Source organism: Echeneis naucrates, chromosome 18 (assembly GCF_900963305.1).
Source record: "Echeneis naucrates chromosome 18, fEcheNa1.1, whole genome shotgun sequence".
Classification (NCBI taxonomy): domain Eukaryota; kingdom Metazoa; phylum Chordata; class Actinopteri; order Carangiformes; family Echeneidae; genus Echeneis; species Echeneis naucrates.
This window is the reverse complement of record NC_042528.1, coordinates 4030422-4045441: the sequence shown is the minus strand read 5'-3', so window position 1 is coordinate 4045441 and position 15020 is coordinate 4030422. Positions and strand designations below refer to the sequence as shown.

Here is a 15020-nt window from a genome sequence, read left to right as displayed (position 1 = left end):
TTTCATTATCTTTTTAATGAGCAAACTTGCATATTACAGTACATTAATATATCATATAACATATACAGTATCATGTTTACAAGAAGGACAAAATCCCAGAATGCATAACTGTTAACCTGGTGAAAGTGAGGCGAGCAATGAGTATAAACGCACACAGGCACATGAGGACACAGACACACACAGACACACACACACGTGCAAGAAAATGATCTTCTTTCTACACGACTGCGCAGCTGGCCAGCACACGGATCTGTGCTTCCCACATTTGTGCTCTATCATGAATCTGCTCAGGGAGTGGAAAGGCAAGTTTAGCGCTCCTTTCAAAACAAAGCCAGGAATAGCCTAACAGCGCACTTCTCTCACTCGCGCCACAGGGAAAGATAAACTGTCATAACACACCCGCGTAGATCAAAGATGTGATAAGGAGTGTATTGAGCTGAGGACATTTTGAAGATTGTTTGAGGGGTGGTGGTGCTGGTGGTGGTGGTTGTGGGGGGGTCCAACTGAGTGCGTCTAGAACCAGAGGGGGGACCATTTATGGGAAAACTTATGGCATCTTGCCAGTGGAGGCCAACAGAGGGAACCGAGAGAAAGAGGAGACAGAGTCAGGGAGTGTGTATGTGAGTGTTGGAGGGGGGGGAGGCAAAATCTGATAAGGAGCAAAACAAAACAAGACAAAACAAAACAAAACAAAAAAAATAAAAAATTGAGGTAATGACTGGGTGAAAGAGCAAGAGAAATTACGGGTGTTTAGCCAAAAAAAGATTCAGAGGCAGAAGATAGAGATGGGGAGGAGAGAGAGAGGAATTAAAAAAGTACAGTGCTCTGGAAAGTAAAAGTGCAAAAAAGAAGAAAAGAGAAAGAAGGAAAGAGAGACCGACCGATAAGTCGGCACGGCCAACATAACTGCTAGGAAGTGCAACGATGTCACGATGCCCCAAAGTGTCTCTATTACCTTGTTTGTCCACCAGAGAGCACTGACAAGTGTTTTGTTTAGCTGTCGGCTGGCCCACATCTCGTGAAACCACCACGACTGCGACCTTCACATTGAAAGCAGTCATCTAATGAAACGCAGGGTGGCTTCTATTGTGAAGCAGCCGCATGAAATGCAACGGTAGTGAGTTCAGAACAAGACGCTGCCACTTACAGCATTTTTTTGGACAACGGTCCAGTTTATTGTTTCTTTATCGAAACAATGCGAGTCTGTTTGGCTGACGCTCGTTGTGTTTGATGTCGCACTGAACCGTGGTACGTGCTGTTGCCCAGGAATGAAATCTGAAGGATTAAAACTTTGAATATCAGTATTTGTATTGGCTTTCAAAAACCCAGTATCAGTTTGGCTCGGGCGAAAAGGCATATAAGGTAAAGAAGTGGTGAAGATAAAACAAGAGGAGGAATTCAATGAAGCACTTGTACTGTATTACACCAGATAACAGATTTCCCTCTGCAAAGTCCAACTTTCACTCTACTGCCAAATTGAGTCTGCAAAGCTTCACCTCTGTCTGACCAAACTCCTCCTCCTCCTCTTTCTTCGTACAGATCACTTACTCTCAATAGTCGGCATACAGCGATATAGTTGCAGTGGATGTTTCTGGTCCCAGATTGCATCGGCAGTGATACGGTTGGAATAAAAATATAAGAAAACCAACAATCTCTAAGCATTCCTATTCCCAAAACTCTGGGAGAGCACTGGATGGAGCATGTAGTGTCAAGAAAGGCAATAAAAAACATTCCCGGCCAGCGTGCAAGCCTGCATCTCTCCCTTGTAGGTCCTGCCTACTATCTGATAGAAGTGAGACCTGCCATCTTGGCAAGAAACTGAGCATTTTTGTTTTGCTGGAAAGCCTCGCCTGAGCACATCCAAGCCAAAACTATTCATCAGGGACAACCCTTTGTCACTGAACTGTCAACTTTTCACGAACTAAAAAAGCACAGGCTTGATTTTAGAATGAAAGAGTCTGTCCAAGTCGGACTTGAGAAGAGTTTGACAAAAACGGGAGTTGCGGGAGTTTCTGAATCTATAAAGAACGCAATACATGTTTTTGTTGGAGGTGAACCATAAGAAATCGCTCTTTAGAGGAGAATGTGCGAAACCGTAACCGTTGACGCGACAATATTGATCAGCGCACCATTACGTTTTAATCTACCAAATTTCTGATTTCTATCATCTGAAAGAATTAAATACACATGCATTGGCTTTTTTAAAATTTCTCTACAAAAATAAGGCATTCAAAATTTCTTAAGTATTTGAAATTCGTGATGGCATCATATTGATAAAGATAGGACTGCTACCATCGCGCACAAACAAGTACAAAAAACACATTCACACAAATACAGTATTTCCCAACCTACACACAATATATCCTCATTGCAGGCCGCACCAATGCCACACTGGTTTTGATGTCCATCAGGCTTAAAGGGGGATTTCATTCAATTCTAGCTTAAAATCCTAGAAAAGCCTGGACTGCGTAACTGATTGTTCATTTCTCCTCCTTCCAAAAACGAGACATAAGAGTTAGTCCTGCTCCCCACACCGGGATGTCACACTGATGTACAGCTCTGCTGCACACACACTTACACGCACACGCACGCGCACACACACACACACACACGGAGCTGGAAAAACAATGACAGAGTCCAGAGTGTTTTATTTTCTCTGGGATCAGGGGACATTTTCCAGCATGGAATCCATCACCCTGTCACAATAATGGAGCCTGAAGAACAAAAAAATGTGTCTTCAGGCTTCAAAGCAGGTCTCCCTTTTTCTTTCGGTGACAGATTAGATCTTCAACTTTGGGGAAGAGCTGCTCATAAATACTGAATTTTGCAGTGATGAGGCTTAAAAACAGGAAATGTAAATACTTAACATGAGTGATATTCCCCTTTAAGTGACCCATCAAAAAAGGTGCAATCGTAAATATGCTTTATAATACAGTACATATCTCAATGCCAGCCCGTCACATTGCTTCAGAGCAACACTGCTACTGATTGTTGAACAAAGGCATCGTCTCAGGTTTTTTTTTATATTTATGGTTCCTGCTTCTACGCTTGGTTGGCCTTAGGAATGCTAGGGCAAAAGGGTCCATGGGAAGTAGTGTTTTATACTTAGAAAACTATTTTTTCTTTTTACTTACTCTCCTTTTTTGTAAGATAATCTTAGTCCAGTTTGTCCCTTTCTATTTCGAGGATCTCATCTGCTTATACTCAGCAGATGAATTGACTTCTTCAGGTCTTCAGGTTGTGTGTGAGGTCTGGCGTGTATATGTGTGTGTGAGACTGAGAGAGAGAGACAGAGGAGTGGAGGACTGTGGAGGAATGAGGGAGTACAGGGTCAGAGTGAGGGGACAGCCTTGTTCAGTCAGCTGGTGGATGAAGAATTGATCTGGGGGGAAATCTTTTTTTCAGAGCAGAGGGAGAAACAGCAGGAGAAGTCTCAAAAAATCCATCGGAGGAGGAGAAAAAAAGTCCTTTTGTTGCATTTTTCTTCAATTCAGCCTTCATATCTGAATTCCTGAAAACCTGTGATTGCATTAACATACTGCCTTTTTTCCTTTCCTCCTTCACTTCAGGCATCTGTACTCTCAAAGTCAAAGATTTTTTGGCTTTTCATTAGCACCTTTCTTGTGCTTGAGGATTTGTTCTATCCAGATGGGTTATATCTCCTTTTTTCTGTCTCTGCCTCATTTTCCCCCCTAGCATCATTACTGCTTGATGTCAGCTTTTTACCTCTCCATCTCCCCTTTGGACCTTGCTTCTCTTCCTCCTTGTGGCTGATGCGGCTTGTTTGATTTTGTCGATCAAAATGCCACCACCTCCTGAGTCCAGGAATGTCCTTGTCCTTGGGCCCCTTTTGAACTTCCTCCTTAAGCCTTCAGGTCTTTGTCTCTCCTTTTCAGCTCAGTTTCTATTACTACATTCCAGCATCTTTTATCCAAATGTTCTCTCTTGCTCCCCCTTGATGAGTCTCCACCTCCGACCTCAGGGTTTCTTTGGTCGCCCATTTCGTGGCAGGTTCTCCACTGTGTTGCTGAGCCGGTACTTGACGATGATGCTGTGTACCGTGGACTTGGGCATCCTCAGCTCCTGCCCAATAGCCCCTTCAGACTTGCCGTCCTTCCAGAGGTCCACCACTCTCTGCCGCTGCACCACATCATGCTCCTTGGTCTTCTGGCAAACACCGGCGGCGGTTGGCCCTCCGGCGGCTCCCCCAGCAGCTCCCCCGGTGGCCCCAGCAGCGGCGGCGGCTTCTGTGGGGGCAGACAAGCGGCAGACTGTAGTGGAGACTCGGAGAGGGGAGCAGGACAATGTGACACTTTACTGGTCCCCGTAGGGAATTCTCTTTTAGTTTGCCTCCCTCCTCTGCGAGGAGGTCAGAGGTCATGGGGGAAGCTACTGGAGCTGGCGACAGTTCAGTTCAGCTGGGCAGGTGCTTGCAGACATGCGGGCTTGAACCCATGTGCTTGACTCCATCTCTCTAATTTTTATGCCCTAAAAGATGAAGTTTTGTCTAGAATGAGAGACTCCTTTTAGCGCAGACGAGCAGCTTCCTCGAGGCAGTACTGATGGATGAAACAGGTTTTCCAAAATGCAATTCAAGATATGAAGCAAATGCTGAGATATTTGCAACACAAAAAAAAATCCTTTATTGAAGCATTTGGTGGATCATTACATTTTGTAGCCAAGTTCACAGGGTGCAGCTAAATCAGTGGATGTGTAGACATGCATATTTTTGGACATGTTTTGTGTACTCAAGAGAGGGAGCTTTTCTCAGGAGAGTGCTGTTAATGGAGGGAAGCTAGGAGGTCACAAAATCAGAGAATTGTGTTGTTTTAACTACGTCCATTTTTCCTGCTCCCCCCCCCCCCCTCCACTGCTCTCCAGCTGAATCTAAAAGGGTCAGGAACCGGCAGAACCCCAATCAAGACCACAAATGCAGCCTCATTTGCTGCGTGTTTATGCCCGGGCAGGGATCAGTATGTTCAGAGTCGACCCGGCCCAGCGGTTGGCTCAGCTGCTCGCCACGAGGCTCCCGCAAGCAAAAACCCACGGAGCAACACAACTCACGCGCAACTATTTCTGAACAGCCATCGCTGGGGCCCAGCCCTCTGCTGGTTCACAAGTCACAACACGACATTTACACAACTAAACTACTTCTGCGGTTTCAGTCCCTCTCAAAATACCTTGGTACAAAGTCCGAATGTTTTCTTGGCATGGCCAGACTCAGACAGACTAAGCATAATGACATTTTCAGAGATAGGCTCTGGCTCTCTAAAATGCAATGCTTTTGACAGATGTCTCAGTCTACAATTACATAAATCAAGATACACTGAGTGAGAGGCAGGAGCAGCACTGAGAGAGCTGGCTGTTGTGGTTTTTACGGCAAAGCTATTGGGGAATATCAAGTTTTACCAGTTATCTCCGCCACATCTCAGCTATCTAAACATCTCCGAACACGAATACACACGCAGAATGGGGAGTACGTCTGGAGAGCATATGTTGTTACCAAACTAATTATGAGAAAATAAATTCACAAACTGACTTCGTGCATTGACAAACTGCAGGCGAGAGAAGGCTGACAAGAGGCCAAAGCAGAATAGAATTCATTTATTTTTTTTTTATGACTTTAAGTCAAAGCTTTTAACTCACTCAGTAAGTAATGAGTGCCACAATAGCACTTCATAAGAGAAAATATTCCTCAGGCAGGTTTGATAGCACATTCTTAGCTTTTATTGTTGCACAATGTGTCATTAGTGCTGGGCAGAGTATTGAGGTTTTGAGGTTAGACATGTTAAGGGATGAAAATGCCTTAATATAGTGGAGCAGCACGTTTGTGTTTGATTTTGGTAATGTCTATTTCAGGTGTTTATCTGGCAGCCACATCAGAAAGTCTGCTACAGATGTTTTTTTCCGATATGGACTCCTTTCAGGATTTTGAAAGTTTCACAACCTAAGCTGCTCTGGGAGATAAAGTGTCTATTCAAGTGCTTTAAACAGTTCTGCTTCAAAGGCCATCGGTCGCGCTTTGCTCTGCATATTCAAGGATTACATTGAAATTTAATCGTTGAACGAGGCTGCACTTGATCACAAAACTAACTGTAGAGCATAAAGGCTCTCCTGAAATTCCCACAGTCAGTAATTACAATATACCCAAACATTTTTCCATTTACTTTACTCAATGTTTTTCCACAACAACATAACCATATAAAGATGGAATTCCTCAGATGATATCTTTAAATAGGAGCTATGCTTTGGACTGGTTTTGCCCATCATCAGTGAAAGTTGCCAAGTAATCAAACCCAGATCGCTGAAGCCAAATTGACTTGGAGCCTCCTGGGATCAGGGGTGTCATGGAGCCGCTTGAGAAATTTAACTGCAGTACAGTTAGAGCTGTAACCGCAAAAGCCAAAATTGGTCAGTTTGTGCCGCTTGTGTATTCCTGTACGAGTCCCTGATGTCAGTTAACATGGATAAGCTTGAAGGACACAACTTCTTGCTAAACAAGTTTATGTTCTGTGATATAACCAGGCCATTCTGTGCACAACCTTCTTGCTCTCTTTCACTAAGCAAACTTAAAGACACAGTGAAATATAAAATTACATTTCCAAGGGCTTAATCCCATCTCCCCGTTTTCGTTGCCAAGTCATGTCTTGTTGCATGACAAAAATTTTCATGACAGTATCAATTTTATATTGGCTCCTCTTGAACTCCGGTGAGTCTATGTGATCTGGATGACTAACACGCTCATCATATATGACCTCACTTGACTGTTAGCATGTTAGTCATAGCAGAAAAAGAGCTGCAGCGAGGCAGCGCTGGCTGCTATTAAGTAGGAGTTGTTATGATTACGGAGCCATGGCGACTTATATAAATCTGCATCCTAATTAAACACCAGACATACCATACCCATAAACTCATATATGGGTGAAGCTCAACAAACACTAGATACAAAATTTTCCACAATGCAAATATTGTCTGCTATTACACCATCCGAGTCTATGATGCGGGTTTTCAGATAAGCCAGGTGACATCAGAGTTATTTTCCCCTCCAGGCCTATTAAAGCATTATATAACTATTTCGCATGGTTCTTAAAATGAGACAACTTAAACAAATTTGTCTTTTATGCTGCAGGCTTTAAAATCACCCCCCCCTATTGCCCATAATTCAAAGAAAGGCTTTCTTCAAGTGATCAAAGAAAGCACAACATGACTTTTCAATGTACTGAATTGATTGTTGCTGTGGTGCTTCAACAATCAACAGGTTGAACTCCCTGCTGAGACATAAATCAGTTCCTGTGCCAGAGGCAGCTTTGGTGTGATTGCAGTAACACCTCTGCGAAGGACCATAAATCAGGTTTAAATTGTTGGCTTGCCAAGTATCAAACAGATCAAACATACTGGTCTTTGTCTTTTGTAAATTACCCTGACTATAATAATTATGATTGCCCTGGTAATATCTTGTGATGTTTACTATAAATGATTGTAACACTCTTTCTCACACTCAGATTCAGAGACTCGCATTTGCTCTTGAAGGTGAAGACTAATGTTCCAGAACTCCTCTCAACTGACCCTTTAAATTGTTTCACAATAAGCCCAAACATTTTCTCCAATCCCAACAATGTTGACTTTAACTTGCCTGGGGTAGCTCTTCAAATCCAAAATCGTGCCTCTGTATATATGTGTGCATTATACGAAATGAGAAATATGAGAAATGAGAAATACCTAAAACATTGTGATAACAGATATTTCTGATATTGAGGGTGATGTATTTGAAGCCCCTGTAAACCTTGATATCTTCACCTGAGATTCAAACAGCCTCCTCTGGAGTTCCGGAGATACCGAACAACAAAGGTTTGTTATGACGCCTCTAACTGTGCTGTTATTTACAGCAGACGAGAATATTGGTGTCAATGGAGCTCCAAACACTGACCTGATATGAAGGATCCTGGTGGCATCTGACTGTAATTGGCCCCTCCCATGTGTAGGGCGCTTGGGGGTGCGGGGGTGAAGGGGGCTCCATAGTTTTGAGGAGTGGCGTAGGGTCCTGGAGGTATGGGCTACACAAAGAAAGGACGTTTTTTTTAATTTTCAGTTGTGATGCACATGAGAGATGATGCACGAAAAAAGAAGACACAACAATAAGAAAGGAAGACAAACCACTTAAGAGTTATATAAGCTGAGAAAAATTTGCTGACTAAGCCACTGTGGAGTGAAAAAGCACAGGTGGGTGACAAGATAATGGGTTTGCTGTTTTCATTGGCCGTCCTCCATCTATTATTTTTCCACTGAGCGCAGGCAGCTTGAGCAGGTTTAAACTTGTGAGTGCGGCTGTTAAAATGTATACAAGTATGAGTGCATGTGTGTGTGTGTGTTGGGCTGTTTTCAACAGCAGGCCACTGACCGGGGGTGTGTGCGTCTCTGTGCCCTTGCTGGCCAGTCTGCTGAGGATGCTCCTCTCGGACATTTGCAAGCGGGCGGCGATGGGTGGAACCCTGGACAGCGTGGCCGGTAGCCGCGTCACATCGGCCTTCATGTCGCTCAGCAGCTCCTCCAACTGGTTCAACACTGCAGTGACAGCAAACATCAATATCTAGTGACTGATTTAAGACACAGGACTTTGGAGCTATATTTAAGCTTCTATCTCCTGCCTCTTTTGGGCCTCCTACTAATCATTAAAACTTCACTTTTTATATCGCGCAGGAAAAATGGTCTTTGTTTTATTCTGAAGGTCTGAAGTTCTTCAGTATCAACTTTGGAAAGTAAATCCAGGTAATATAACTTAATTTAATACCCAGGACCTTGGTCACCTCCCAACTGCCAAGGTTTGAAATTAATGAATAATACGTGGTTAAATATCACTAAATCAAAACATTATTTATATAATTTACACCAAACCCATTTTTCATTCTGTCATCACGTCTCTACATGGAATTACAGCATTGTCTTGCAATTGGATGAGAAACGCTTAGGGAGGTGGAGTTGCGTTTTATGCAGAGATGCAGGATGAGAACAGGAATAGCAGTGTGCTGAGCATTCTACAAATATATAGCTCGTTTCATTAGCATGGGCAGACTTGCCAGGCAGGCAGTGAGGAAATGTTTGGCGCTATCACCTAACATCATGTAAGCTTATGTGCCTGGCTTAAATGAAGTCCGCTCCGGGCAGAGGAATAGGGTTGCGGCAACAGGAAATGTGGAGATTGCACAACAGCGCGAGTGAGATGTGTTGATGATATACCCCTGTCTTCATTATATGTCCACGGTTATCTGCTGATCTCTCCCACTTTGTCTAAATCTGTCAAAATATTTGCCTTAGCTTCTTCTTCACACCCACATTGATTTCTTCTTCCCCAATTAATTGTACAAACACATTTAAAAAGCAATTTTTCCCCCCTCCCTATTATTCCTGACCTTTGTGCAAGACGGCATTGGCTGGCTTGTTGCCTGCCAGCGACTCCTTGCTTAGGTGCTGGTGTGACTCTGCCAGGCACTCCACCTCTGCAAACCGTGCGTTGAGTGCCATGGCTGGGTGGCTGGGGTCCTGGGTCATGTTCAGGTACGCTGCCCGCCGTAGCTGCTCCTCTATCACTAGTGCCTGCTCCAGCAGCTGGAGGTCAGAACAAAGGCAGGAGAGAGCAAAAATGAAAGCAGACAAGGCAGAGATGTTTGGAAGATTAAACTCATAGATATAATTTTAGGGCAGTACACAACTGAGGCAACCATGTCTTATACCAACAACTATCATGCTGCTAAGCCCCATTTCCATACTAAACACTACTTGTATGCAATATAGCTATTAAAAACAATAAAAACACTGCTATGATGTGTTTTCAAAGTAAGACAATTCTGTTTTGAATGCATACATGTGTATTCTGCTTTGGTTATGTAGAGATAAACACTATGACTGCACCTTCCTTCTCTGTTGTTTAGTATCACTGCAACTGATTTTGATCAGTGTTTGGGGGAAAAAAAGCTTTAAAAGAAAGAGACTGAAATAAAAGTTCAATGCTCATTTTTTCATTTCCTGAGATCCCTTTTTCCTGTTGTTTTTTATGCATGTGAGACAATAGTGTCCATCAACAGCTCAGTCAAACAACATGTGTTTTTAGTAGTCACACAGACTTTGAGTCTGCGCTCTGATTTTGCCACTTTTCCACATAGCTTTCTGAGGACAGAGAGCTCCATACCAAAATTTCATTTGGACAAATACAGTGAACACATGGGACTTCAAACAGGAGGAGATTCCTCCACAGTTTTTTTTTTCCTGATAAAAAATCTCAACTACACAGACCAAGAAAGTAGGAGAAAGGCTGATAATGCAAAAAGCAGGGCAGAAATATTTATATGTGGTATTTCTTGTGCAGGTGCTACTGCAGGCTGCTCGTGCATTGAAGCCATTTAACAAATGACTGCACCAAACAAACATTTCAAACCCTCTTCAGCGTTATAGAGACCTTATATAACTTTAGCACCTCCTCTGAATTCACTGCAAGGTGTGAGCATGCAGCTGAAGCCACTGATTGCACTGAGCAGCACTAAAGGCCAATCAACTGCTGAATTAAAAGAAAGATGACTACAAAAACAACTTATCACAGCCATTTATATTTCTATTGACTGACTTTTCAGACTCATAATAAAGGAATCCAATCACCAACCAAATGAGTACATATATAAAAAAAAAAAAAAAAAAAAAAAAAAAAAAAAACATGAGAACTTATTTTCCTACCAGACAAAATGATAAAACAATTATTTAAAAAGGATTTAAAGGACAAATATAAGCATTCTTCTGCTTTTCATTCTGAGTTTCCCTCCTTTTGTCCCCTTTCTTATCTCACTTCACTAAATCAATTCTTTAAATGTCAGTCCGCCACCACATTTACTTGTTTCCCATCTGCTGTGTTTCTTCGGAATCAATATTTTTCTTGCCTTCGCAAGACTCCCTCTTCATGAGAAAAATCATTTTCATACAGTGATTCAGTTCTGTGACTTCTGGGGAATTTATTCTATTGGTCAACGTTGATGTAAGAAAAAGTCAAAAATAACACAGCTACACAGATAATATAGAACGAGGAATGAGACAGAGAGATACAGTAAATGAGGATGTTGAGGGCAGGATCCGAAACATGTGAGCCTCTCAAAAACAGGATGAGAGCTCTTCCAGTAATGCAGTGGTCAGCAATACCATCCAGTCAATATGTGGGTCTAGGGGCATCTGTCATACGACCATCTGTCAGGTGATTGAAGACAACCGAGAAAAGCCACTTCGTAAGATATCTAGCTTTAATAAAACAGCTAACAGCTAACTGAAAACTGTGGCGTACCTAAAAGTGCTTCTGAATGGATAAAGCTGCAATCTCCTCATTCAAAAATCTTGTAGTCAGCATTTCAGGCATCTTTTTGAAAATATAAAGTTTGTAACGTTTGTGTTATTTGTACCAAAATATGGGATAAAAAGCTTGACATGACAACACACACGCGTGTGCACAAAAAATATCCCTTCCTTACCTTAAAACGTCGAGCTAGAAACTTGTTTTTCATCTCCAGGAAGTTGCCTTTATTCGCCTGCGACTTGAAAGGCTCGTTGACGATAGCGAACTGTGGATCGTTTTGGATGTCCTGCCACCGGGCGTATCCGTGACTGGCACAGCGGTCAAGGGTCACGAAACAGCATTTAAGCGGTCAGTGCAAAGCAGCCTCCTGTTTGGCCTCTCTTTCCTACCTAACTTCAGATATGTAACATAAAGTGAAAAGAAATAAGAATCTCTCCCTTTTTTCGCTTTGGAAAAGTTATAAACCACATTCAAATAAATGATTGTGTTATCAGAAATGAGCTACAGAAGAGCTACCCTAACATCATGACATGAAGTAGGTGGAGAAAACCAGCCCGGCTCTGTCCAAATTACAAAAATACACCTCAACACCTTTAATGTGCAGGTTCCCAAATGTCGCCCCAAATCTGACTGTCAAGAAGCAAAGGCTGAGGCGTTTAATTTGAGAGTCAATTATTTCATGGACAGGACAAAAAACATTTTAAATAGTTAACATCAGAGGTGTTTCATGCCTTGCGTTCTTTATGCTAAGTGAAGCTAATGACTGAGGAATAGTTTGAGATGTTGGGGTTAGGAAATGAGCTCCAATGTTTTCAGAGCATCAGTTAGATGAGACTCCACTCATAAAGTAACAACCATCATCTGCTTAGTTTAGCCTGCCATAAAGACCAGAAAGAGAGAAAGACGTAGCCTAACTGTGTAGCCTAACTGTGTCTGAAGTTAATATGTTCACAAACACAACAGGGACAATTTGTGTCCTTGGCAGGCAAAGTTTGAATAGAGCCAGGCCAGCTGTTTCATCCACCTCCAGGCTTTATGCTAAACTAAGCATCAGACACGAGAGTGCCATCGATCTGCTCATTAAAATCTGTTTTCCCAAAATGATGCGCTAATTATTTACTGATTGTTGTATATATCATCCTTTAAAAATACAAAACCGCAGTCATTTTGTCACGAAACCTGTTTAAGGAAGCCCCTGAAACAAACCCCTCCCCCATCTGAGTGTAACCGTTTCAGCATTAACTTTCAGAATAATGAAAACAGAGTTTTATGTGAATGCTGCATGGCCTTAATTACCATAATAGAGAAAACAACGTGAACTAAATGGCCCACTACATCAGCTTCCAGCAGCCAGTTTGCTGTTTACTGAGCTCTGGCTGGCTTGTTGACTTATTACGCTGGGCTTCTGCTGGCTGACAGAAAAATAAACAGACAGGGTCATCGCACGGGCAACTGCCGTCAAGGATACATCACAATTCCCGCCAGCAGCCAGAAATCGTGTCTGCGGTGCCAGATCTCGTTCATCTTCCCCGAGGAGATGGCGGCCCGCTCCTCATTCTGCCAAAGAGTGTGCAGCTCTGTGGGGGTGAGGCCAGCACAAGGTAAAAATGAGGTTGGTCTCAAAGTGCTTAGCTAGCTGAGACCTGGCTGCAGGTGTTTCCACAGCACACACAGCTTTTCTGGGTTTATGATCAAGCGGGAGATAATTTTGGCTCACTGATGCTTTTGTACAGAAGCTCTGGAGACCGAGGCAAATGTTTATTTTGATTTAGTTGTGAATTTTATGGTGCTTAGACCGCTTAGTAAGTTGTTTGCTCAGCCTGAGTTATTCTCACCTTTTCACCTTCCTCTCATCTTTCATGGATCTCTCTGTACTTTTGTTTTTGGGGAAAGCTATCTCTCCTCCTCTCTATATTTAAATAATGCCTCTGTTAAATATACCTATCTTCATGTGTATCTATAATTAGACTTTTCTTTAAACATTCAATTAAAAAAATATATTTAACTGGTTTTTAGCTTTCATTAAAAAAAAGTAATGTGGGACAGCTTGTTTGACTCTACATAAAGTCTTAAAATATATAATGAACAGTACCATGTAGATCACTTTAATCTATTCAACATAGAATGCACATAAATCAGGACTAACCAGTAAAGCCGCCATCTGCAATATTGAACATGAAGCGAGGTCGCTCAGTTGGAGGTTTTACGTTACTCTTTGGCATCTCCTCCTTTGAAGCTTTTACTTCTTTGCCAGCGTCTTTTTCACCTTTCACCTCTTCTGTTATCAAGAGACAGTAAAAAGATTATTTAGCAAAAAGCGTGTTATATTTTTTAAGGGCAGCGTACGGATGAGGGTGGTGAGAGGCACCTTTTTTCACGTCGGCCACCTCGGACTTATCCTTAGCATCTGACGTTTCTGTGGCTTTGGGTGTCTCGTCACGCTTCTCTTTGTCTTTTTCTCTCTCCTCCACTGCCTTTTCTCCTTCTACAGTAAAAAAAAAGAAAAACTATTAATTTTTACATATAAACCCGCTGTATCTGTTTTTGCACACCAAAACGAACTTTATCAACTTATCAAGTGTCCTTCTGTGTTTTTGTATTCACCCAATTTCTCTTCTTTGAGTTCAGTCTCTTGTTTTGATGTTGGTTTTGTCTCCTCTTTCTCGTCTTTTGCTGCAGCTGGAGTGTCGGTTGTTTCTTTCCTCTCCACCTCTTTCAGGTCGCTCTCATCCTTGCCTTCGGATTTTTGTCCAGGAGACTTGCTTTGTGGTGTCTCTTTGGTCGAGGAGGAAAGCTACAGACAGTAACACAACGTGGCATCAAAAATGAACGCTGGTTATTTTCAAAATTACCATTTTTAAAAAGATCATTTTCATTTACAAAAACATATCCAATCACCACAGCATTTTGTGTTGTTTTTGGATCATATTTTCACTTTCAACTTTCCAGGCACTTTTTAAAAATTTTTGTCCCTGATTTGAAACTAGAACTTTACCCCTTTTTTTTTTTTTTCTCACTTCCATCCCACCAAGAATGGCATGTTTCCCATTCCTACTACATAAAAGGGACTATAAATAAAAGGTTGTCTGTATCGAAGAAAAATGTCAGGATCTGTATTTTATTTTGTATGCTCTTCCTGTTTTATTTTGTATTCGGTATGCTGTGGTGCTGCTTTTTCTTTTGCTTCCTGTTTTTTTCCTCCCCACTGTGATTACTGTCTCCACCCTAATATGTTTCACCTGTGTCTCGCTACCAAGTGTACTTTGCCCAGTTTCATGCCCCTTTGTTTGCTGGATTGCCTTCATTAGCACTGTGAACAAGCTCTCTCAAATTATGATTACATCCTGTGTTTGACCAGTTTTTGAACCTTTACACCTTGGATTTTTGCCTGTTCCTTTTGTCTGCCTGATTCTTGCTACCCTTTGTACTTTTGCCTCACTTCTCCCTTTTTCCATTTTGGGTCCTCACTCAGCCACCCTTCACAAAAAAAAAAAAAAAACCCATACAAAACAGTACAGCATACTTCACAAAATTGATGACAGTAAAGTAAGTGGGTTGTCAGTGGGTTGACAAATGCTTTGCTTATTAATATAAATTAGTTAATTTAATTACTCATTCATTTTGCAGCTATGCAAAAGCAGAAAATAAAGAAAATGCATTAATAGCAAAATGTTAGTGGTCACTCAAAACCACC

General features: G+C 42.0%; 1 protein-coding gene across 1 annotated transcript in view; it reads right to left on the bottom strand.

Annotated features, from left to right (window-relative positions):
- chd3 (chromodomain helicase DNA binding protein 3) overlaps positions 1–15020 on the bottom strand; it is a 33760-nt gene continuing 18740 nt past the window's right edge. The window contains exons 32-40 of the mRNA XM_029525809.1: positions 13931–14120; positions 13695–13811; positions 13473–13604; positions 12795–12903; positions 11502–11634; positions 9408–9603; positions 8399–8562; positions 7928–8054; positions 1–4247 (exon numbers count right to left, since the gene is read on the bottom strand). Of these exons, the coding sequence (XP_029381669.1) occupies positions 3979–4247; positions 7928–8054; positions 8399–8562; positions 9408–9603; positions 11502–11634; positions 12795–12903; positions 13473–13604; positions 13695–13811; positions 13931–14120 (1437 nt within the window). The 3' untranslated portion in view covers positions 1–3978. The remainder of the gene's footprint in view (positions 4248–7927; positions 8055–8398; positions 8563–9407; positions 9604–11501; positions 11635–12794; positions 12904–13472; positions 13605–13694; positions 13812–13930; positions 14121–15020) is intronic.